This window comes from Pezoporus wallicus, unplaced genomic scaffold (genome assembly GCF_028554395.1).
Source record: "Pezoporus wallicus isolate ANWC-B61680 ecotype Strahan unplaced genomic scaffold, APGP_CSIRO_Pwel_v1 contig_3847, whole genome shotgun sequence".
Classification (NCBI taxonomy): Eukaryota; Metazoa; Chordata; class Aves; order Psittaciformes; family Psittacidae; genus Pezoporus; species Pezoporus wallicus.
In genome coordinates, this window is record NW_026639842.1 from 3,581,899 (window position 1) to 3,606,077 (window position 24,179).

General features: G+C 40.4%; 1 protein-coding gene across 1 annotated transcript in view; it reads left to right on the forward strand.

Annotated features, from left to right (window-relative positions):
• Positions 1 to 1,838: 1,838 nt before the first annotated feature.
• PAXIP1 (PAX interacting protein 1) overlaps positions 1,839 to 24,179 on the forward strand; it is a 37,007-nt gene continuing 14,666 nt past the window's right edge. The window contains 7 exon segments of the mRNA XM_057416437.1: positions 1,839 to 2,336; positions 2,339 to 2,452; positions 7,742 to 7,876; positions 9,812 to 9,855; positions 16,576 to 16,639; positions 17,640 to 17,753; positions 21,346 to 21,990. Coding sequence (XP_057272420.1) covers positions 2,202 to 2,336; positions 2,339 to 2,452; positions 7,742 to 7,876; positions 9,812 to 9,855; positions 16,576 to 16,639; positions 17,640 to 17,753; positions 21,346 to 21,990 — 1,251 coding nt within the window. The 5' untranslated portion in view covers positions 1,839 to 2,201.

Sequence of the window (24,179 nt, forward strand, 5' to 3'; positions counted from 1 at the left end):
AGTTCTAATTCAGTGGGAAGAAGTAAAAATGGATCAAAAAATGGAGGTGGAAAGAGTGAAAATTATGGAACAAAGAAAGCAAGGGCAGGACCTGGTGGGCTGGACAGTGGCTATAAAGGAAGGCAAGGCTCAGAGAAGTGTTTTTCAATGACAATCCGGGAAATACCTGGGACAGAAGAAAGTCACCATAAACAGAGTTATTAGAAAAGAGGGAGGTGAGAATATGAATTGTTAGATGAAATGGATAAAGAGATTTAAAAGCAGATGGCTATTTCTACTTTTTTCCCCTGTAGTATGGACAAAATTGTAGGACTTCTTACCTGGGTTTTCATTTGAAAAGTAAATTGTAACTGGAGGAGTAATACAATACAACCTGCAATCAAAGGGTAAGATCTCTTTCTGGAGTAGGAAAAGAATGGGTGATAGGTTGGGTATTTCTTACCTAGCTGGAGGTAAAAGGGGTAGATGCCCTGTGGAGATCCAGGAGACCAGAAGACAGAAGGATGAAGCTCCTTCCATGAAAAAGGACAAGAAGGAAATTAAGAATTTTCATAAATTTCACTTCAACTCCCCCCAAAATACTGGATAAATAATAGCATTAAAATACTTACTAGGCAGATTAATAGTTTCAATAATAATTAGAAAGAAAGAAATCTAATTTTCTATTGGAAAAGTGTGACCTGCCTTATAGGTAGAAGGCAAACTGTAAGTGTCCTGTATTTTTATTTCAGTAAGCCTTTTGGTTCCATTTTGTAACATCACTCTTAAGTATGGGAGGGGAACACTGTCCACGTAAAAGTATTAGGAGGGGTCCAAAACTCATTTGGAAAGCATATCAAGGGGGGAAGATTTATCTGGCCATGTTGATGTTTGAAATACACCAGACGAATCAGGCTCTGAAAGTGCTCAGACGAATCAGGCTCTGAAAGTGCTCATTTCTCTGTGTTGACTATAAAGGTAATTTATATAAAGTGGTGATTTATGGTTTCTGATCAGTTATCTAAAGTTAGATGAGATACATCCCCCTCTAGGTTTTAACGGTTTACTATCACCATAGAAGGATGCTTTAAATAGACTTTTGAGTGAAAATGTCTTAATTTCTTTAGTAGTCAGTATGTTCATTAATGGGTTGGATGCTGGAATACATATTGTATCTATTGGATTACACACACTCCCAGCTGGAATTGATAATATGGGTTTTCTTTTTTTTTTTTTTTTTTTTTTTTCCTGGGGAAGGACTGAATTTTGGGATATTCTTAATGAATTGAAAAATGGTTTGAAACTGGGAAGTGCAGAATGTTGTAACATGCATACAGCATATATAGTCTGTTAGTGCTTGCAGTGATGAGTTACAGAATCACAGAACGGTTTGGGCTGGAAGGGACCTTAAAGCTCACCCAGTTCGAACCCCCTGCCATGGGCAGGGACACCTTCCACTAGACCAGGTTGCGCAAAGCCCCTCCAACCTGACTGTTGCTTGATTTCCCCCAGTAAACAGAGATGAAAGCCTGGAATCCTGAAGAAAATGGGGTACCACAGCCCTTTACTCCTCGCTTTCCCCATGTTTATAGTACCAGGCGTGCGGCTCCAGCCTAACACGGGCCCCCCGACCCACACACAAGGCCCGGCTCAGGAACCAGGGCTCAGGACAGACACTGGACCCTGACACCTGAGAGGGCCGCTGGCCGTCGCTCATTGCTTCCCCCGTCCCTGTAAGGGCCCCTCCGCCCGCCGGGGTGCTCGCCTGCGCGGCGCGGGTGGAGACGAGGCGGAGCCAGACGTGGAGCAGCAGCTGCTGAGGCAACCCCCCACGACCGCGGCCGTCTCCCTCACGGCGGGAACGGGGGGCGGAGCCTACGGGCAGGGGCGGGGCCTGGGGCGGCCCTGAGGGGCGGGGACGACGGGCGGCTCACTCCCTTCCCCCTTTTCCTCGCCTGTTTGCCAATGGGCGGGTCTGGGTATCCCCGCTGCCCGCCTCTGTCGTTCGGGGCGAGTCCATTGCGTTCCGTGCGGGGGGAGCTTCGGACCCGGATGCTGGTTCCCGGTCCGGTTCGGAGAGAGGAGGACGAGCAGGGATAGGCCCGTGGATTAGGAACGGACGCTGTCCTGTGACAGCGGGGGTGTCTGATCGGGCGGGGGGAGCCGCTTTGTCCGGGTGGCTCTCCCCTCCCCCTTACATCCCCTCTGCGTGCCGGCGGGGGATGGTGTATCCCGCAGCGCGCGCCTTGCTCGCGCGGTTCGGCGGCTCGGTGGCAGGGGGAGGGGACGGGAGACCCGGGCCCCGCCGGTTCCCCACAGTGAGCGCACGGCTACCGGGAAGGGGGCGCGGGGGGGGCGCCCGCCCGCGGTACTGGCGGCCGGCACCATGTTGGCGGACGAGGAGGAGTTGAAAGTCCCGGAGGATATGTTCAAAGATGTCAAGTTCTTCGTGGTGGGAGACATCGACCCCAAGGTACTGGCTCACCCTGCCCCTCACCCTATCTTGCCTTTCCCTCCTTGCTTCCCCCCGCGGGGGGGGACACTGTGGGGTCACCCAGCTCCTCTAACCCCCCCCCCCCTTGGACAGGTCCCCGCGCGGGATCGAGGCTCACGCGCCGTTTCGTAGCGCGCTCCCGGGGAATGTCCGGGGTATGGGGTGGGGGGTCTGAGTAAGGTGGGCGGGCGGGCGCCTGAAGGGGTGCTAGGGGGGTCAAGGTAACGGCCGGTAACGGCCCTGCCCGCCGCCAGCGCTCCGCCACCCGCCATGGGAGCCAGCGGCCCCGGCGCGCAGGCCCCGCAGCCGCCTCAGCGCAGGAGGGGCGGGCCAAGGGACTTCCTGTTACAGCTCGGGCCGGGCGGCCGCGCGGGGCAGCGGCTCTGCCCCGGCGCTCCGCCGCTCCGAGAGCGGGCCGTTCCGCAGGGTCGCGCTCGACCCCCGCCCTGCAGCCCTCGGCTTCCCGCTGTGCCGGCCGCTCCCGTCCCCGCCCCGCCGCTGTATCCGGATTCAGGACCGGGATGGTGACAGGCCGCCCTCGGCACGGGGAGGCGTCGCAAGCTTGCTCTGCCCGCCCCACACGCGCGAGCCCGGCCGCACCGTCCCCCCTCCGCCGCTGTGTGGGCCCCGAAAGCACTGTCCAGGACCCCTGCAGGGCCGTGGTGCCCGCCCCTGGACCTTGCGGAGCCCTTGGAGTGCACAGAGGTTGTGATGTGGTTGCGGTATCGTCTCCGTGTTTTCCCTGCCCGGATCGGGAGGAGGCAAGGGGCAGAAGGTGCTGACAAATAGCCATCCATTCCGCAGTACTCTGGATGTCAAGGCGGGCCTGCTGTGGCCTGGGGCAGCACCCTGGATCGTGAAGTTGGTCTTGTATTTAGGAACACCCAGTCACTTTGGGTGAAGGTGATTAAATAAAAGTTTCTGTGGCATGTCCAATTAGACAAGTGTTTGAAGTGTACTGTAACTAGCTTTAGGACAGCACCTTCAGGCAAACAAATTGCGACATACTTCACACTGAAAGTCTTTGCTGCTTTGGTAGCTGCTGAAGTTAAATCTTAGTTCAGCTTTATGTTCCTTTAATCTCATTTCCTGGCATTCACTGAGTCTTGCAGGCCTTTAAGTGAACTTCAGATGTAGGCACTGACCTGTTGAGATGTTTTTAATTCATAGGAATAGGATTTCGTGCTAAAAGAAATACAGTCTAGGAATATAGTTAAGAAACGGGAAAGAAAATGTGTTTTAGGCATAACTTTTTTGAGAATCTGTTAGGGCTTGGATAACAGTAACTGTATTTTAAAACCCATTTATAATAGCAATATTATGTGTATGAAGATAGTGCAAAAAACCAATGGGACTCTTGCCTACCATTTATCATATCATGTCCCAGAAGGCACCTAGTTCTGTGTTGACATTGTAAAACAGTAAGTAGTATTCCCCTGTAGAGTGAAGAAACAAGCATTCTCTTAAGCTAGTTTCCTTTCTTATATTAAGTTTTATTCCTCTTAGCAGTTAGTGTCATTATCTTAAGGCCTTGATTTGCTGTTAATGAGGTACACTAAATTATCCTTTATTTGTGGGTGGCTTCTCTGGGTTGCAGGAAGACACCAAGGGTGGTTAGAGTGGGGTTGGTAAGGTCCGCCTCTGCACTGCACAGAATGGGCTGCACTGCTTCCAAGATCAGGTCATGCTCCAAGCCGTTTGACCACTTTATCATCATGAGTGATGCCTGAATTGAAAAGTCCTGAGGATCTGAAGTGCTTCTGTGGCTGGCTTGCCTGATTAAACATTGTGCCCTCCAGTGCGCTGGTTTCTGAAGTGGCTTGCTGGTGTGGCACAGTGTTACATGGAGGCCAGGACTAGCTCCTGTCTGTGCTGGTGAGCCCTTGGGAGCAGGAGGCACTGGATAGGGCAGAGCTGAGTCAGAGCAAGGAGGTGCATGGTGCTGAGCTTGGGGCAGCTCTTGGTGAATACTGTTCTACAGGTGCCTTCTGAGGTACCCTGGAAACAACCTAAAAAGAGGAGTGTTTTGAGGCAGAAAGCAGAAATTCTAAATTGAGCTCTACAAACAATAGCTTTTAAAACCAGTTCTTATAGGTAGATGTTGTTCCATTACTAATGTAAAAAATTGCACATATATATGGTGCTTGTTACTTCTTTATGTACAAACGGTTGCTAGATTGATTCTGAGAGGTTTTCTCCTTTGCCTTTTGGGGAGGACCACACTTTGATCAGATTAAGTTTCCAAATGGCTTCTTGGAAAAAACAGTTATCTTAATAAATATTAAAGCAGGCTTAGCACAAGTGAGCACTCTAATCAAAGCAAATCCAAGAGTAAGGAGAAAAAAAGTAATTTATTCAGGTGAATAACTGCGTACTCACTACCTATTGAAACACATGCAATATAAACTAGAAGGGAAACAAAAGCTTGGAACTGTGCCTAGATTTTCCTTGGCAAATGAAGGAGAATTAGGATGCTGGCTCCCAACTTCAAATCCATTCCACTGGGATGTGCACTTCGCTACTCACACCTTACAGAGTGTGATGAGTACATGTCAGATTTTTTTTTTTTTAAATAAATGCTTTTCCTGCTTTCCCAGAAATTGTAAACCCAAACCATCATGCTCTGGTAGCACCAGTTAAAATCAGTATTTTATACATAAAGGGATAAAAAGTAATGCAATGCAGCATAAAGACTTTGGGCAGGATATCTGGTTAGCTCTTGCTTTATTATTATTTTTTTCATGCCCATTGTTGTACTTCTTAGTTTTGAACTATTCCTCTCTTTTCTTCCAACACAGATTTTACTGAGAAAGAATAAAGATAAACTTTATATGCACCAAAAAATGAAATTTCATTAAGGGATATAAGCTAATACCAAAAGTGTAGAATTTTTTACAATTATCATTTTGGGGCTTTTTAGCATTTTATTTTCTAGTTACAGGTATATGGTTGATACTGGTGTAGGTGAAGTTCTTTAATTGGGCCAGTACAGCTTTTTCAGTCCAGGCACTACTTAACCTGAAGAAGTCATGTTCTGAGAGGAGTTTTGAAGTTGCCGGGGGCTAGATTGGGAGAAGTCTTTTTCATATCACTTTAAATAATAATATGACATTATTATCTACCATATTTATAGTGCTTACCACCTGAATCCAGTGTAGCCTTTTGCATAAGAAGACTCTTTGCTTAAACTAATGCAGGATTGTTTTGATGTAACAAAAAAAAAATCATAATTCTAACTAGCTGTAAATTCTTTCTCACGCTGTCTGATGGATATGGGTGCTCAGTTTTCATTGCATTCGCTCCTGGTTTTAGCCTTCCATTAAACAAACAGTTGAATGGGGCTTGTAAGTTGGGCAAAGCTCTTTGCAAGACAAAGAGCTTCTGTGGTGGGGCTGTTCTTAAATATCGACTATTTTCGAAAGTGCTTTATTTTGATTCTGCTTTTCCTGCTGTAATTACAGCATCTTGTGTTACCTTATGGTTACCTGGATTTCATGCAGGAAGGTTTCCTCTGGTTTAGGAGGTCGCTGTGTAAAATGGAAACATTCTCTCCTATTCTTGACTGCATGGTAGCAAGAACAGCAAGCTTGCAATCAACTTTCTTGGTTATTTCGGAGTAATTCTTTTGTAGTTTGATGTAACACATATTCATCCACTACAGAAAAAAAAAGTCAATTTAAAAAAAAAAATAGAGTTTTAAAGGTAAGTACTTAAGTTGGGAAATGCCAAAGTGGTCTCCTTGCTGAGTGGTGAAGTTTTCATGCTTGTTTTTCTGCTTAGCACAGATGCTTTAGAATAGCCTGACGCAACTTTTTGAGAGTCTTCTGTGTCCTGTTCAGTGTACAGGGTAGGTAGTAATTGCTTAAGGACCAACTGCTTAATATTCTGTTTGATGACTGCAGCACCGTGCTCTCTGCTGTTCAGTGTTGCATCCTGTAGCAAAGGGAATGTGCCCAGCAGGTTTTGAGGGATAGACATCTATCCCTGGCAGGTTTTAGAGGACAGATGTCGTGCCAGTTTGGTCCTCAAGATCATTATGAAGTGAAAATCTCTTTATGAATATTAAAAGAGAAAAGATAATATTAATTGACATTTTTAACATTTGATTTAAACCATTTTCTCTTCCCTCTACACTCCACCACCTTCTCTGTTACTTTTATTCAAATAAAGATGAGTCCCGTTTTGTGGGGGCAGGACTGGATTCACACAGATTTCTATAGTTGAGCTGAGAGGAAACTGAGCTCTTAAACCAGCATTTTCTATATTGGCCTAGCAAAACAAGGAGTAAGATGTGCTTTGTGAACTGTGAGGTGTTTTGCATTTTCTGAGGACAGAGCAAAGGAGAGAGACATTTCAGTTCCAGCTCTTTAAGTTAGTAGCTTAGAGGGCACATATCCTTCTACTTTTTTTTTGTTTCGTACTTTTCTATATCAGTCCTCCATCACTTCTTTCCCAGTATGTCTTTGTTAGAATGTCTTCCTCTCTCAAGGCAGTGGTTATAACTTTTTTGCTTGCAGACCCTTCTCATACTGTGGGGATGTTAGACATGATCTTTACCTGGTTCATCTATCTGGCTGCACTGTTACAGAGCAGCTGGATGGCTTCTTCAAAATTACTCATATGCTCTGGAATGGTATATTGATTTGATCTAGAAATATTGGAACCAGTGTGTTTGGTAAAGGTGGAATTCTTCTCTTAGCTGTTAGATGAACATTAACTTCTTTTTTTTTTTTCTTTCACTCTCTGAAGTAAGTAAGTGGCTAGATCTGGAAGAATCCTTGTGCAGACTGACAGCAGTATACAGTTAGGATGTCCCCTTTTCTAAGGTGACCATTTGGTTACCCTTTTTAAACTTCAAGCTCTTCTTTTAAAGTATATTGAAACACTTGCAAAGCTACCATATGAAAAAAACAAACACTGAGAAGGAGGGTTTTCTTCTCAGTAAGACAAAATTGTTTTGAGGAGTTTTTTGGGAAGTACATGTTTTGAAAAAGTTTTGGCACTTTTCATATTTCTGCCCTAGCCTGAATTATTTTTTGAAAGTAAATCTTCAACTTGAATGATTGAAATATGGCAGAGGTTTAAAACACTGTCTGTCAGGTTTTAAATGGGATGCATTTGGCAACTTCAGAAGGAGCGCAAGCCACTTACCAAGAGAGGAGGTCATATTCATTCCTCTCACGTGTTAATGTATTCTTGCATTAATGTTTTTCTGAAATAAAAGGTGCGGAAAGTTGTTGACTTCTCCATTTTCTCTTTTGGGTTTAGGTTATTCAACTTCTGAAAGCTGGGAAAGCAAAGGAAGTTTCTTACAATGCACTGGCTTCACATATTATTTCAGAAGATGGGGACAATCCAGAAGTTGGAGAATCTCGTGAAGTTTTTGATCTCCCTGTGGTAAAGGTGAATGACTCATCAATGATACTGTTGAAGTACTGACATGGATATTTCATTGTTACAACAGAAAATGCTCATGTTTGGATGATGACCAAATGAAACGTATCTTTAAAGATTTTTTTATTGTTTTTTGTTACACAAGCATTTTTATCCTGACTGGTAGACTTCTGTTACAATTCTGTTCCCTCCTTTCTCTTGTTGCTCTGTATCTGTCAGTGGTTGGGGCTTTTTTTGTCTTTTTTTTTTTTTTTTCCCCATATTCTTCCTTCAGTGATCTGTGAGATGGTTTCCTATTAGCTGTACTTTGGAAATATTTCTGATAGGAAGGTTCTTACAAGATGCTGGCAATGGAAACCCTCAATTTAGAGTTTTTTTTTTTAAAACATCTAATTGCAGGGTGCAAAACGATTTTGTTGATTCTGCGTATATGTACTGTGGTATTTTTAAAGACCAGGAATTTGTAGAAAAATAGATTCTTTTTCTCTCAATTTTTCAAGGTTTTTTTATTTTGTTTTTTTTTCCCTGTTTGTACTGGAATTGCTGGTATTTTTTTACTATCTTGGGTTATTTTTCTAGTGAAAGATTCTGGGCTTCATGTTTGAATATGTGAACTTGTCACTCTGCAAGTAATAAGAAATTACTTGCAGAAAACCCAGTAGTATTTCATTGCCAAGACCTTTGGGTACATGATTTTGGGTTATTTCTTCCATATGGTTGCAGGTGGCAGTAGAGAGTTTTGGTAGCTCCTGTCAGTGTAAAAATATGAATTAATTCCAAAAAATAGAGGTAGTTTAGCTAGAGACCTTATGGCTCTAGTGGGTGTGCTTATTAATTTTTTGTTCCTTTTTCTGAAGTGTCCTGTGGCGTAATTGTAATCTTATAAACAAGAAGCCTGCTGCGATCCTCAAGTGGAGGAAGGACATCAGCATCCTAACAGTGCTTTCTGTTTTCTAATGCTATTTACTTTAATAATTTAATTTGATTTATAACTGCTACTAGGTGAACTTTTTAATTTGCCAAATGAGAGCAAGTCTTTCAGTAATGGCACTTAGCTTGACCTGAAAACAGTCACAGCATGATTTGTAATCAAGAAGATTAGACTAAGTGTTAAGTCAGAGGCAGAGGTAGCTTGTTAGGGAGAATAAGGAAGAGAAAACCTTGAGGGAGTAAAATGGAAATTTTTTTTTTTTTTTCCCAGAAGATTGAGGAGGTACGAATGAAATGGTTTTAGTCAATTTTTTTTTGTATATGCCTTCTTCTGAGAGAAGGAGAAAAGCAGGAATTCAGATACCATAAACATAGTTACCACAATATATTTTGGTTTTGTTTATTTTTTGGTGAAAAGTAATCTTATATTGAATGTGATGGCATTTTTTCCTCCTTTTCCCTTATATACTGAACCGGGACCACTCTCCTACATCTTCTCCGTTCTGCACCACCTCGTTCTCTCCCTTTGAGCCTTCTGTCCTAGAATACTGTTACTTAGGGCCTTGTGTGCTTAACAGCCGGCATTTCCGCATGTTCAGAAACTTCTTTCTGTGTAAGGTTCTTGACTCCATGTGATGAGTGTAAGATAGGGGGTTTTGTGTGGGCTGTTGGTGGTGGTTTGTTTGTTTGGTTTTTGTTTTTTGTTTTTTCGTTTTTGGTTTTTTTTTGAGCAGGGAGAACTGAAAAAAGAGGATGAATAAATACTATAAATGGCACAATAGAAGAACAAGACACAAGGGCTCTTGCTCCCATATTGCTGCATGACCTGTAAGCAATCTTAGAAGTAAATCAGAACAGCCTTTTTTTTGTAAAGGCCTGAGTACAATGTCTGAAAGACTTTCAAAGCTGGGAGATATTATACTGAAACTAGCTATAGTATGAACTTGGGAGGTAATTCATATTTCATACATGTGGATCAAGGTTTTAAATTATGTCATGGTTTTTATTTTTCAGCCTTCCTGGGTGATCTTGTCTGTTCGCTGTGGAGCTCTTCTACCGTATCCTTTAAGTTCAAATTTGAATCAGTTCTATAAGGAAACATTCTCCCAACAACTGAAATAGTAAGGGTTGTTATTAGAGAAATATTGAGTGACTTTGAGAGATGTGTGCAAAACTGTGTGTACGTTGGAGAATCTGTGCATTTCAGCTGCACTTTTCTGAGTGGTACAGAGCAGTATGTGAACGTTTCAGTTTATCTGCTTGAGTTAATCTGTGACTTTATTGTATAAACAGAGCCTGTGCTCTACATGCAGTTCAAATGAAAATGAACTGCTAGGTTTAGGTCGTTTTGGGAGTCTTATCGATGCTCATGCTGTCTCCGTAATGCCAAGCTATGATGACTTGCTATTCCAGTTCTGTTTCTTTAGTGGATGTATTTTATGTGTAACTAGTGACTTGCTGCTAGTGGATGGTAAATGTAACCACTGACTAGTTTTCTTGTCTGCTTAAAGCTGCCGTGAACCTCTGCCAGATTCTTAAGACACACTTTTGCTGCAGTATCCTACTTGTGATTGGGTGACATTCAAGATTTGTAAGGAATCAATGTTTGGACTCAATGATCTTAACGGTCTTTTGCAGTCTAAACTATTCTATGAATCTACGAATCTATGTTAAAATAAGGGAGTAAAGACTGTTTCAAGTATGTACAGCTTAAGTTTTTAAAATTATGAGAGTGTTTCGCCTGCCACTATTGCAGTGTGCTTGGACCTTCTTGTCCTCATTTTCCTGTGCCTCTTGCTATTTTGGATGTTTACTAGGCATTTGCAAGAAAACTGTCATCAAATGCACTCAAAGCATTTTAGCTGGAAGTTGATAATTAACTGTGAGAGTATCCAGGAAAAATGCTAGAGTGCAGCAAGGGGGGACAGATGATAGCTCAGAGTAGAATGGCCTATTCTGCCTTTTCTGGAAGCAGACTTAAGTAAGGGATAAATATTCCATAACTCATATCAACAATTCATTGTAAATAACTTTTTATAAGCAGTGTCAGTATTCCCATTTTTGAGATAGTCTGTCCCAGTCTTTGGTAGACCCTTGTTGTTCATATTTGGCTTGATCTAGTTCTTAACTTGTTTCTTGTTTAAAGCATTTATCCTTGCATAGGAATGACATATTTTTTCCTCTTCTTGTCGCCATTTGTTCTTCCCCTCAATTTTTATATTGGATCATAGGAATGGTGAGAATGGCTAGGAAAAAATTCATGCATTTTTTTCTCACTCCATTTATGATAAAGATTTTGTATATCGAAAAACTGAAGCAGAACAATGCGTTTCAGTACAGATACGGATGCTGGGGATGGACTGTTCATTAGGGACTGTAGTGATAGGACAAGGGGTAATGGGTTCAAACTTAAACAGGGGAAGTTTAGATTGGATATAAGGAGGAAGTTCTTTACTGTAAGGGTGGTGAGGCACTGGAATCCATTGCCCAAGGGAGTTGTGAATGCTCCATCCCTGGCAGTGTTCAAAGCCAGGTTGGACAGAGCCTTGGGTAACATGATTTAGTGTGAGGTGTCCTTATCCATGGCAGGGGGGTTGGAACTATTTTATGATTCTATATGAGCAAACAATTCCAGGGCTAGGGAGCTATACTGTCAGGCATGAGATCTCATTTTTGAAATGAGATTAGCAAGTGGTTGTGTCTATAATGGAAAACAAGAGGTGGTAGACACAAGGATCCAGGTGTTTGTATTAGGAATTAAGGTATTAATGTGTGTCAGTAATTCAGAATTCATGTTTTATACCCAGTATTTCAAGGTATGTACCTTTGCATCTTTCTGTGTCTCCACTGTTTTAGAAATAGCCTTTATTTTCTCTGCTTCCCCAAGAGAATTCAACTCAGGAAGTGTACTCTAGGAAGAGAAAGCATCAAATTCATCAGATAAAATGATAGAGTGGGGTTTTCGCAGCTATTTTGATCATGACAATCAACATGTCAGGTAGGATTCAGGAGTTAGTGTGAAACACTTGCCCTAGTCATAGATAGCTTTCTGACTGAAGCAGAAGAAAGTTTTCCATGAATGACCTGGCTGCCAAATGGAAAAAATGCACCAAACATTACATGGCAAAATCCAAAGTAGCAGGGATACTCCTGTATTAAAAATAATTTGATTATTGTAATGTGATTTGGACTAGTGATTTTTGTCTTTTGCATCTGGAAATGTCCTTTCGCCATCAGGATGGAAATGTACAGTTGCTTATGTCACATGTCTGTAAGCCTTTTCCCTGTTCCTGAGAGCTGGTTGAAAAAAAAAAAAAAAATAACATGGAATTACCTACTTTTTCAGGCTTCAGTCATCTGGCATCGCATTATTAGTGGTGTTCTTTCCTAGGGAGAAGTTGTGTTATTAGAAAACTGGTTTTCCATCTGAAACCAGGCATTTTTCAAAGGGTATTCTACAAGCTGATGTAATTACATACCCAGAAGAGAAATCCACAGATAAAACCAATGAGTGATGCAGTCCATAACTGAATTGTAACAATAAGTGTGTGAATGTAGTTCTGAATGGCTATTGCTCAGGAAGTCTTTATTGTGGGTATATACAAATGGCGAAGTAAAAACACGAGGTTTCAGTAGTATCATATTCTTGAGTTGCATGGAAGTAGGAAGACTGTACACCTGTCGGCAATAAATATGTCCTTGGAACTTTGCCTTTGTTTTTTCTAGCACTTCATGTCCTTAGAACCTGGTGATTTTAGATTTTATTTTGAGCCTTACAGTGCTCACTAAAATAAGTTGTTAAGTCTTAACTTTGTTCTGTTTTGGTCTCTTTACAACTTCTAGCGCTGTGGCACCTGGCCTTTCATTAGGGTTTTAGGTGCTACTACCATAATGAAAAAAGCTACAGTAGTTGATAGGAATAGCTACCTTTTTGGACCCTGTTTGGGTAGAGGTTTGAGATTCTACATTTTTGTCTTTATGTTTTAATTTGGAGATGTAATGCTTAGTGTGGTCATTGAATTTCTGAAGAAACAAGTCCTAGGAACATGTTGTATCGGTTAAATGTGTGGATCTAATAGAAGCCTTAAAGATTTTATTTTGGCTTGCTAATTCCGGTACTTACTTGATGGGTGTTTTCCTGTTGGTTGTTAAAGGTGAAGTTTAATGTAGAAATGTTGTATCGGTTGTAATCTTGTATCGGTTATGTAATGTTGTAATGTTGTATCGGTTAAATGTGTGGATCTAATAGAAGCCTTAAAGATTTTATTTTGGCTTGCTAATTCTGGTAACTTACTTGATGGGCATTTTCCTGTTGGTTGGTAAAGGTGAAGTTTAATGTAGAAAGACTTAATACAGTATAAAAGCATAATATTTTTGCCAGTTTATTGTAAATACATTTTAACATCCCACTGTGAAAATTGTCTTCACCAGGGGCACTTCAGAAGGCAGAACGATCTTTTCCCTGCCAGCTGATGTTCACAAAATCTGACCTGCAGTTGGAGGGAACTAACAGAAAAATTGATAAGGAAGCAGCCTTTGTGAAGAAGGAAAGGCAGTTTCATGTGTGAAAACCTATGGTGCCATAAAGAGGGCTGGTGATTTTTTTTTTTTTTTTTTTTAATTCTTTTGATAGTAGCAAAAGCAAGAGTGAGGAAGGTTTATTTTTTCACAGTCTTGAAAGAAAGTCAGAGCCCTCCTGAATTTTTGTTGCTGGGAGGAAAAAGAGTGAGTTTTGTTTCATTCCCTCTTATTTGCTTTCCAAACTCATGTGGAAGATTATTGTTGCACTTCTTGTAACTATTTTAAGAGGATTTCACTGCTATTCTTTGGAGAGTGAAAGCTGTAGTCAGACTGATGGACCCCTTAAATACTAAAGCTATTGCTGTTTACATGCTACGAGCAGATGTTAAGGCAGAGAGTAGACAACTGTACACATTTGAAAGTCCCATTACTGAATCTCTAGCTTAGATGAGATACCGAGCAACACAGTGAAATTTAGGATGTTCATCTGACTTGAACTTTTTGGTAATGGCAGTAATCTATTCTTATATTTTAAGGTGTTCTGGGCTTTGTCCACTTGCTGTGTGTTGTCTCTTGTGGGTCTCAAGATACAAATATTGCTGCTGCATCTGTCAATAGCACAGGGAAAATAATTTTGTTCTGAAAATCGCAGTGTGTACTGGTAACAGTGCACATCTGGTTCTGTAGCTGTTTTTTTCCAACAAGATGTGCATATATCATAAACACAAATCATATGAAAGTATAGAAAAAGTAGAAGAGACTTCTTACAGAAGTCAGATGATCTGTCTGTCTTTCCCAGGTCACTTCTGTCAAACCATTCTCTCTCCTGTTTCACAAGGCCCTTCCCATTGTGGAGATTTCGTAGTCTTGCCAGTCAACTTGCAGTGCTTTGCTGTTGTGCTAGAGTTTAGCCCCATTACCATGCTGCAGTCTAACCCCGTTTTGATTTATCTGAGCCACTCTGAACAGGTAGAACAATCGAAGAATAAAATCCTAGAGTTAAGGTTTGAAAAGACCTTTAAGATCTTCGAGTCCAGTCATTAACCTAGCACTGACAAGTACACCGTTAAGCCATGTCCCTGGGTGTGACATCTACACATCTTGTAAATATCTCCAGTGATGGTGATTCCACCACTTCACTGGGCAGCCTGTTCAATGCTTGACAGCTCTTTTGGTTAAGAAATTTTTCCTGATGTCCAGTCTAAACCTTCCCTTGGTGAACTTGAGGATGTTTCGTCTTGTCCTATTACTTGTTACTTGGGAGAAGAGACTGACCCCCACCTCACTGCAGCCTCCTTTCAGGTAGTTGTAGAGAGCTGTAAGGTCCCCCCTAAGCCTCCTTTTCTCCAGGCTAAACAACCCCAGTTCCCTCAGCTGCTCCTGTTAAGACTCATTCTCCAGACCCTTCAACAGCTTCATTGCTTTTCTTTGGACACACTCCAGCACCTCAGTCTCTCCCTTGTAGTTAGGGGCCCAGAACTGAACGCAGTATTCAAGGTGCAGCCTCATCAGTGCCAAGTACAGGGGGATGATCCCTGCCCTGTCCCTGCTGACCACACTATTGCTGATACAGGCCAGGATGCTGTTGGCCTTCTTGGCTGCCTAGGCACAAGTTGGCTCATGTTCAGTGGCCGTCAATCAGTACCCCCAGGTCCTTTTCCACAGAGCAGCTTCCTAGCCGCTCTTCTCTGAGTCTGCGGTGTAGCATGGGGTTGTTGTGGCCCAAGTGCAGGATCTGGCACTCTGCCTTGTTGAACCTCATACTGTTGGCCACAGCCCATTGATCCACCCTGTCCAGATCCATCTGCAGAAGCTTCCTACCCTTAAGGAGATCAACACTCCCACCCAGCGAACTTACTGGGGGTGCACTTAACACAGATATTGATAAAGATATTATTATAACCTAAATTCATCCTTGATGATTAAATTTGGTGTAGATAATTTCAAAAAGCTGTAACCATGGTTGTACCTAATCTTGCACACTAACGATCTAAGCAAGGGCTTCAGTCCCATTTTTTTGAACCACAAGGTTTCTTTTCCTGAAATATTTCTACAGTCAAGATAGTAACTATTACTAATGCGGATAAACCCCACAAAAATATGTAAATCTCTTAGTACTTCTGCTAAGATACTATTTTCTCAGTTGGAACCATTATTTCAGCAGAGCAGTTAATGAGCTAAGCTAGTACGTACTGTTTGTGGTATCATTCCGGTTTGCAAGAAGATATATATTGTAAGGAGGAGCTCCAGTAAAAGTGCAAAAAAACAAGACTGAGCGGTTCAGTGCTTAAATCTAAAAATGAAATAAACATAATACCCATTTGTGAGTCCCTTTTTGATGACAGCTTCTCCAACAAATTTACAGCTGTATCCCTCCTTCCACTCAGTTTGTTATTTTCTTAATGCATGAGCTTGGACCTTGCTATATTACTTGTTCAGTGACTTCTGTTGACTTAATAATCATCTGTATGCTAGGAAACTGTTTTTACTTTTACTGGAAAAGTAAAATCTTTGAGATTTTACTCTTTCCATCTTTGAGATAATGCAAAAAGCAGGTTAGATTCCAAATGATATCCTCAACCAAAAACTATACCATTTGGTTACCAAACTTTGCCGTTCCTGAAACCTCTGGCTTCTGTATTGCTTTCTAACCCATTTTCTTCTTTTATTAAGGCTGTGCTTTTATTTCTTGCTGGTTTTAAGTAATCCATCTGATGCTATCTTTTTAATAAGTGTGCAAAAAAGGCACCTGTACTTTCTCACAGGTGTCTGCTATTAGCTTTTGTTTTAGAAAATCACACTTTTTTTGGTCTTGGTTTATCGAATTTCTTGCATAGCATTTTACTTCTATGTTGTCTGTTGATGACAAGCAAAAATTTCTTCAGATTCTCCCCTACTTTTGAACATGGAAGATAAGCACTTGTTAATGAGAGGAAGCTCTTGATAATGACTTGGTTCCAAAAGCTGAGCATTCTGAGATAGGAGAGGAGGGGATGTTCTGGGAAAGAGGCAAGTTTATCATGTTACCAAAATCGGTCATAATATTAGAGGTATCCTGATTGAGTTTGCACCTCTTTTTTTTTTTTTCTTGATGCATAAAACTTGGAAAGAGACAATATGCTTTTTAAAGAAAAGTTTTTTGAATAGCCAGATACTTGATAAGATCTGAGAAGTACTATGCATACTACTTAACTTCCTTCTAATGTCCCTCAGGAAAATCATTTAACTTATCTGCATCCTTGACATCTGCTTTCCAGTGTAAGTGGCTTCTCTCCAGAATCGTGTCAGGTCTTTTTTGGAGTCACTGCCTGTCTTTCTCAGGTAAGAGAAGTGAACCATATTTCAGTCTACTCCAGTGTACAGTATGTGTGAGATGCTGTTCTTTTGAGGAGAGATAAGAATTTTTCTGTTGCACTGACTTTTTTCTGTATGTTTGGTGAGTTATAACCTAAGACAGTTTTTCACTGAAAATGAGGGCATGAACATTACAAACTATGAACATTCAATTGGTATTTATCTTGTATACAGCTGTGTGGTGATTCTAAAGTTCACAGTACGCTAGACTAAACTCTTTGCTCCTATTCTTCTATTTTTGCATTAACAAAATACTTTGTCAACATGTTTTATCTGCTTAGGCACTGAAACCTTAACAAGGGTGCTAGTAACTAAAGGGAAAAGGTAATGCTTCAGTGGCTTATGTGTTTTCACAGCCAGCTCTACAGATCTGTGACTGGTTTAAGTGTGTGCAGATGGACAGAGTCAGTGCTTAGGTTGTAATGGAATATATGGTGGTATATGCTTTAGACTTCTTAGCAAATTATTCCTGTAATACTAAGTGCATGGTAATGGATTAAAAGCATGTGGCTTTCTTGACAGGTGAGGGGGACATTGCTGTGACATAAATTGTTAGAATTAAATGTTTATACAGGGTATTAATTTGGTCTGCTTGTTAAAACTCTGTTTAATGGATTTAAACAGGTTGTTTAAGATAAATACTTCTTGTTTGCTTGATCACTACTTTTTTCTCTTGTGGAAGGTGATATATTAGTTTCTTTAAAGGAGTTTCTTTAAAGAGGAGTTTCTTTAAAGGAGTGAAGAATGTTTTTCTCTGTGCAGGTTAAAAGTGATTGTTTAGTGTGTTCTTGTTTTGTGGTGTTTTCTTGTTTATTTCTCTGTAACTGTCATGCTAATTTGATGTTTAAAAGTGACAGGTAATACATTAGCCAGACTTGTAAGTGGTATGTCATGGATTGTACTGAAATTCTTCAAGCAAAGGCAGCTGGATGCACAGAACTAAAAGGCTTATCTACTCTCCTTTTAGGTTTCATCTGAAGATCGAAGTACGCTATGGGCTTTGATTACTTTTTATGGAGGGAATTGCCAGCTGAGCCTCAATAATAAGTGTACTCATTTGATTGTGCCTGAGCCAAAGGGGGTAAGAGTTTATTACATGTGTAATTCTTCTTGCTGTAGCTCTCATTTGCTTTTGAATAATCAAAAATTTTCCATCTGCCTAAAGTTAGGTTTCTTAAGACTGTTTGTTAGTTTTGAACAGTTAAATTCAACACAATTATGTGTTGCAGATATTCAGTTCATATTTATTTTCTGCATGGCTTTAAGCCTGATTAAATAAAAAGGTGGCCAATTTCACATTGGTATTTGTATTTCTGGTTGAACAGAGAATTTTATTCTTTATCCTGGTTTTCTTAACCTAATTTTGATGTGTCGTAGTTATTAGTGATTATGATTTGTAAATCTGTAGATACAGAATCAGTGAATAAAAAATGAAAGACAGAATTGAAACATCATATAAAATGCCCTTGCATGTTAGGAATAAAGAGAGCAGAAGGAGGAACAGGTGTTTTTGTTATTGGTTTGTTAGTTTGTTTGGGTGTTTTCTTAGAGAACTTGGAATCTCTCAGTTCACTTCTGAAAGAGATGGTAGGATAAACAGTACACAGCATTTGTGTCCAACTGCTGATAAAGCAGTCATGCTTCAGGTCATTTCCATCATAGCATCTATTTCGCGTTTGAAGGGACCATTAGAATTGAGTCCAAATTCTTGCTCCTTGAACTAAACCGTACCACTTAAGAGCATCGTCCAGATGTTCCTTGAGCTCTGACATGCTTGGTGCCATGACCACTTCCCCAGTGAGCCTGTTCCAGTGACCAACCTTTACCTTTTGTCCAACCCGAACTTCCTGTGGCGCAGCCTCATTCCATTTCCTGGCTTCCTATCACTGGTCACCAGAAAGAGGAGATCAGCACTCCCCCCCTCTGTTGCACCCCTTGAGGAAGGCGTAGACTTCTGTGAAGGCACCACTTAGCCTTCTCTTCCTCAAGCTGAACAAACCAAGTGACCTCAGCTGCTCTTGAGACCTTTCACCGTCTTGGGTGTCCTCCTCTGGATGCACTCTAACAGCTTGATGACCTTATTAGGTAAATTGAGGCACCCAAAACCACAGAGTACTTGAGGTGAGGCTGCCCCAGTGCAGTGCAGAGTGGGACAGTCACCTCCCTTGACAGGCTACCTATGCTGTACTTGATGCACCTTAGGACTTGGTTGTCCTTCTGGCTGTCTGGGCATGCTGTTGACTCATACGCAACTTACCATCAACCTAGACCTCCAGATCTCCTTCTGCAGGGCTGCTATCCTGCCTCTCATCCTGCAGTTTGTTTGTAAAGCCGGAATTACCTGGTCCTAAGTGCAGAATTTGGCACTTGCTCTTGTTAAATTAAACACTGTGGGTGATTGCCCAGTTCTCTATCCCGATCCCTTTAAGACCTCTCTGTCCTCAAGGGGGTCCACAGCTTCTCCTAATTTAGTACCATCATTTGACTTCCTGTTCCCATGTAGGAAGTGAAGTGTTGTTGCCTTTATGCAAATGGAGAGACTGGCTAAAGGCAGAGTCGAGCCTATCAGAATAGCCTCCTCTACTATAATGCTAGTAATGCTTTGGTTATTACAGTTCACTGAAACTTCATGAAGTGTTCAGGTGTTTCTCTTCCTGAAGAAGAAATACATTTATAATTGATTTAGAGTGTTTGTTCAGAGACCGAAAGTACTTAAAATAAATGGATGTTCATTTAAAAATGATTCTTTGGATGCTTTTAGTTATTGAGTATGTTATTGTTCCTTTTCATATTTTGGAGATTATGTAAACTACCTAATACTAAGATAGAGAAGAATACATGCATGAAAATAAACTTATAAGTGCAGTATGTAGAAAAGTGCTTTAGAATGAAACATGGGCTGGCACTGACTGGGAGAAGAGAAAGTGTGGATATGGGAAATGCTTTTTCTTCCCTGTTTCATTTGATGCTAAAAGAACTTTTGCAGGTTTTGGGGGGGGATATTTTTGTGAGGGGAAGGGGGAGAGGGTTGGTTTTTCGATTTTAAGTGCATGAAGTTTCTTGTGGCAGATTTAGAAAGGTATACTGAACACCAACCTCATAGGCTCCTGCATCACAACAAAATGTAATGCAGGGCCAAAGAGCTTTGCTGCAATATAATGTTACACATTTAAGAAGTGTTGCCTTAAACCATAAGCTTTTTAGAGCAGAGGATGTTCTCTTGAGCTTTTCATTCAAGAAACTGAAATAAACACAGTAGCATTTTATATCTATAGGATTAAATAAGTATCTTGTTTAATTTACATAATCACTGAATGGGAGTGATTTTATAGGATGATTACTTAAAATGCTTCTAAGTCCTGCTGCTCCTCCCTGTACTACTACAAGGGAATCTGCAGTAGTTTGTAGTGAGAACTGTTTGACACTAAGAAAACTTAAATGGTTGCTTAAACTAGACATAAGGTAATAAAACAATGTTCTCAATAATTCTCACCACAAAGAAGGAACGAAAACTCATATCTGCAGATAAACTTGTTTTCATCAGTAATCTTTTTATTGTGTATGAATGACAGTTTACTTGTAGAAATAACTCTTGACAAACATTAAATTAATTTCCTCTGAATGTGCTAGTTGTTAATTTATATTGTTTGACATACAAAGAAAATCCCAGTTCAATCACTTTTAAATATTAGATCCTGGAATTAGTTTCAAATCTTTTACAGAAAGTTTTCCCTCTTCTTTTTTTTCCTTCCCCTCCCCCCCCCCGTTGATATGTGTGAGAGGTTTCCATCAAAGAGGATGTTTGAATACATAGAGCACTGGTTCTGTGTCTAAGGAAAGGAAACACAGAAGTTTTACTATTTCTATATATCTTCAAATGATGAAATGAGAAGGATGGAAGAAGGGACAAAGTTTTCTAATTTGTCAATGTTGTAACCGGGAAAGATTTAGCTAGTGTTTGGACAGAAGTGTAACTTCCAAGTTAAGGTAAACATTATAGTTTGGGGCTTCTGAGAAGGTGCATGGGAACTGTCTAAGTGGTTTCTTTTATTCCTGCTGAAATGCATCTTTATCAGTTATCACCTTGTAAATATTTGTCTGTACTTTATTGTGAAATTCTGATTTTTCTGTAAATGCTTTTTCATGGTGGTGTGTTGGGTTTTTGCATTTGGTGTTTTTTTTGTTTTGTTTTTTTTGTTTGTTTGTTTGTTTTTACTTTAAGGACTTTTTTTAGTGGAGAAAATATAAGTATAAACTGTATTTAGACTCACCTTAATGTTCATCTAAAAGGCAGCTGCATCTTGATGTTGACTGTGATGTTCTTGGCTGCTGGAGTTCTGAAGACATTTTCAGAAAGCAGTTAAATGATTTTTGAATCCTTTGGTGATTGGGTTCAAGAACAATTTGTGTAGTGGGTGTTTTTGCAAGTGAAGACTTAACCTGCAGTTGTGTTTTCTGAGTCCTTTATACTGTAAATGAGGAGGGTTTTCTTTTAATCTCTCGGGTCTGTGTGCTTACACCCAGCAGTGTAGTTTTGTCTTGCTTTTTCTCAGATAACTTTCTGTTGTTGGGCAGCCTCTTATGATCTACCTCTCCAGGCTCTAGCCCTACACTCAAAAAAATTATTTGGTAATTTTTGTCTTTAAATAATTTTTTTTTTTTTTTTCTGCCAGGAAAAATATGAATGCGCTTATAAACGGGAAAGCATTAAAATTGTGACACCAGACTGGGTACTGGATTCTGTAGCTGATAAGACTAAAAAAGAGGAGACTCCTTATCATCCTCGTTTAGTTATATACGAGGAAGAAGAGGAGGAGGAGGAGGAAGAGGAGGAAGAAGCAGAAAATGAAGAACAAGATTCCCAAAATGAAGCTAGTACTGATGAAAAATTGTCAAGCCCAGCGTCTTCTCGAGAAGCATCACCTTTGGGTGATCAAGTTTTTTCACCAAAATCTACTACTGCTGATAAGGCAAAAGGGGAACTGATGTTTGATGATTCTTCAGATTCCTCTCCAGAAAAGCAGGAAAGGAATTTGAATTGGACACCAGCTGAAGTCCCTCAGGCATCTGCAGCAAAGCGTAGGTTGCCTCAAGGGAAAGACTCTGGGTTAATTAATTTATGTGCCAATGTCCCGCCAGTGCCAGGTAATATTTTGCCTCCAGATATGAGAGGCAATCTAATGGCTTCAGTACAAGGTCCCCAGAGTTCTGATCGACAGGATATGATGGCAACGTGGAGTCCAGCCGTACGGACATTAAGGAATATTACTAATAGTGCTGATATTCAGCAGATTAATAGACCATCAAATGTAGCACATGTAAGTGTTGGATTTTTAATTTATAAGGTATTGGACTTTTTCTTAGGAACTATCGTATCAAAGAACTTCAGTTTCCTTTTATTGTTCTTTAAGTGTACAAAGGATTAAAAGTTCCCCCTATTACTTAGAAGTTACTGCCAAATCCATAACCTCCACGTAACAAGTAACTTAGTTCCTAACAGGTCCACACAAGTAAGAACATGTTTGGAAAAAATGTTGGGAAGAGTAAAGCTGTGTTTAACTGTAGTGTGGTTCAGAGTTTCAGTATTGATTTCTTGGTAAGAGTAAAAAAAATACTCATTAATTTAGAATTATTTGGCTAGTTCAGGAAACTGGATTTCACACCCTTCAAGCCTTTCATTCAGTGAAAGAAATTATTTGTGCTATAAACACACAAGACTGTAAAATTGTTCTCACAGTAAGTTCAGTTCTATACTGTGTTGTTCTGTTGGGCGTCATTAAGTTGTTATATAGTATAGTCAGGATTATGATGCAGAAGTCCTAATTCACAAGTTAGTATGCCACTCATAGAGTTGAAATAATTTCAGCTTTTGTGTTGAATTTAATTTTAGAAGAAAATAAAAAGAGAGTGAGCATGCACTGAAATATCTTGCATCACTGAAATTCTGAGATGTTCACGGGAAGGGAACATAAGAAAAGTAGGTGCTGGTAAATGTCAGACATATCTTTTACTTAAATAATTGCACTGATGCATTTATTTGGATGTTCATCTGATGGTAAAACTTTCAAAGGTGCCTGAATATTATAGAAGTTTACAGCGAGTACTTAAACACAAAAAGTGTAGCCACTCAGTAAAGTTGATTCTTCGTTGCCTGTATGACTTCTGAATATGAAATGGAAATACAGGCTTGCTTTTAAAACCGAGTCTTAGATTCCTCTTCTCAGTGCCTTGAATTGTTTACGGACTGAAACTTCTGGGTGAGGACTGCAGTAAGAACCACCAACGTCCTAGTCAGTTGGCAGGCCTGCTAAGTTGGCTGAACGCCACATCTCCTACAGCCCAGTCACTGTACTCTTTAGTTCCTGTGGAAGTATTTTTTTGTAAGTAATATTTATAGAGCTGTAGGGCAGTTCATAGTATCATGTTTTGGCTAGACTTTGTTCTCCAGAAGTCTGTTAGACTAGGGACTTGACTATGGTGTTTCAAGAACTCTACTCAAGTACTGTATCAGGCTGCTGTGTAGATTGCTGTCCTAGTTCCAGCAAGTGGAGAAAGCTTTGTATCTTAGAACTGTGAATCTGCTTCCTAAAGGGAGGAATACCAGTTCTATATTTTTCTTTATAACTTCCCTCTGGCTAGGTTAAATTGTACTTTGTATCCTACTTGGGGATCAGTCTTGAGTGTATTCCGTGTCTTGGTGCATAATCTTGGAAAGTTAATGTTTAATTTGAACCTCAGATTTTTGCTGAATGGCAAGATCTATAGTAATAAGGCATTTCCACATACAAAGTTACTTTCTGAGTATAACCCTAGGATACTTTTGAAAGTTTTATCCCTTTATCTTGTAATATGTGTCCTGAAGCTTTTGTAATTTTGACTTTTGGGACTCTTTGTGGAGAACAGTACGATCTTTCCTCATACTCAGCCATGGAAACATTCTATTTGTATATGTTATTTTTAGTTATTGAATGTTTATACTGTGGTGTTGTCAGACATTAGTGATGGGTTATGCATTGATAATCATGGTTATAAATGTATGCTCTACCAACAACGTCGAAGTTACTTAGATGAAACCTGAGATATTTGAAGTGTATTATAAATAACAGTTGAGCCACCTCTGATGAAGAGCTGATGGGCATCTCAGTGAAAGGATACAGTTAACTGGCTTTGATGTGCTTTGATTCTTCTCTCTCTCACACACACATCACAGATTTACACTGTATGTGATGAAATAGTGTGGATGAAGGAAACAAGCCTTGCAGGATTCACCAAAGCTGATTTCATGTTTAAAAGATTATCAGTGGCAAGTTTAGAGTTCCCTATTGCTCCTTCTAATTTTTAATAGGTAGTTTATATTAAAATACTTTAATGAATATGTAGAACTCATCCTAATCTATTAGGAGTTTGCCTAGTTTTTCTTTCTCTGATACTTTAAAAGCTCACCTGGTAACTTCTGTGTGCTTAGTAGGAAATTATTTTTCTCTTAACAGTGAGTTATCTACAAGTG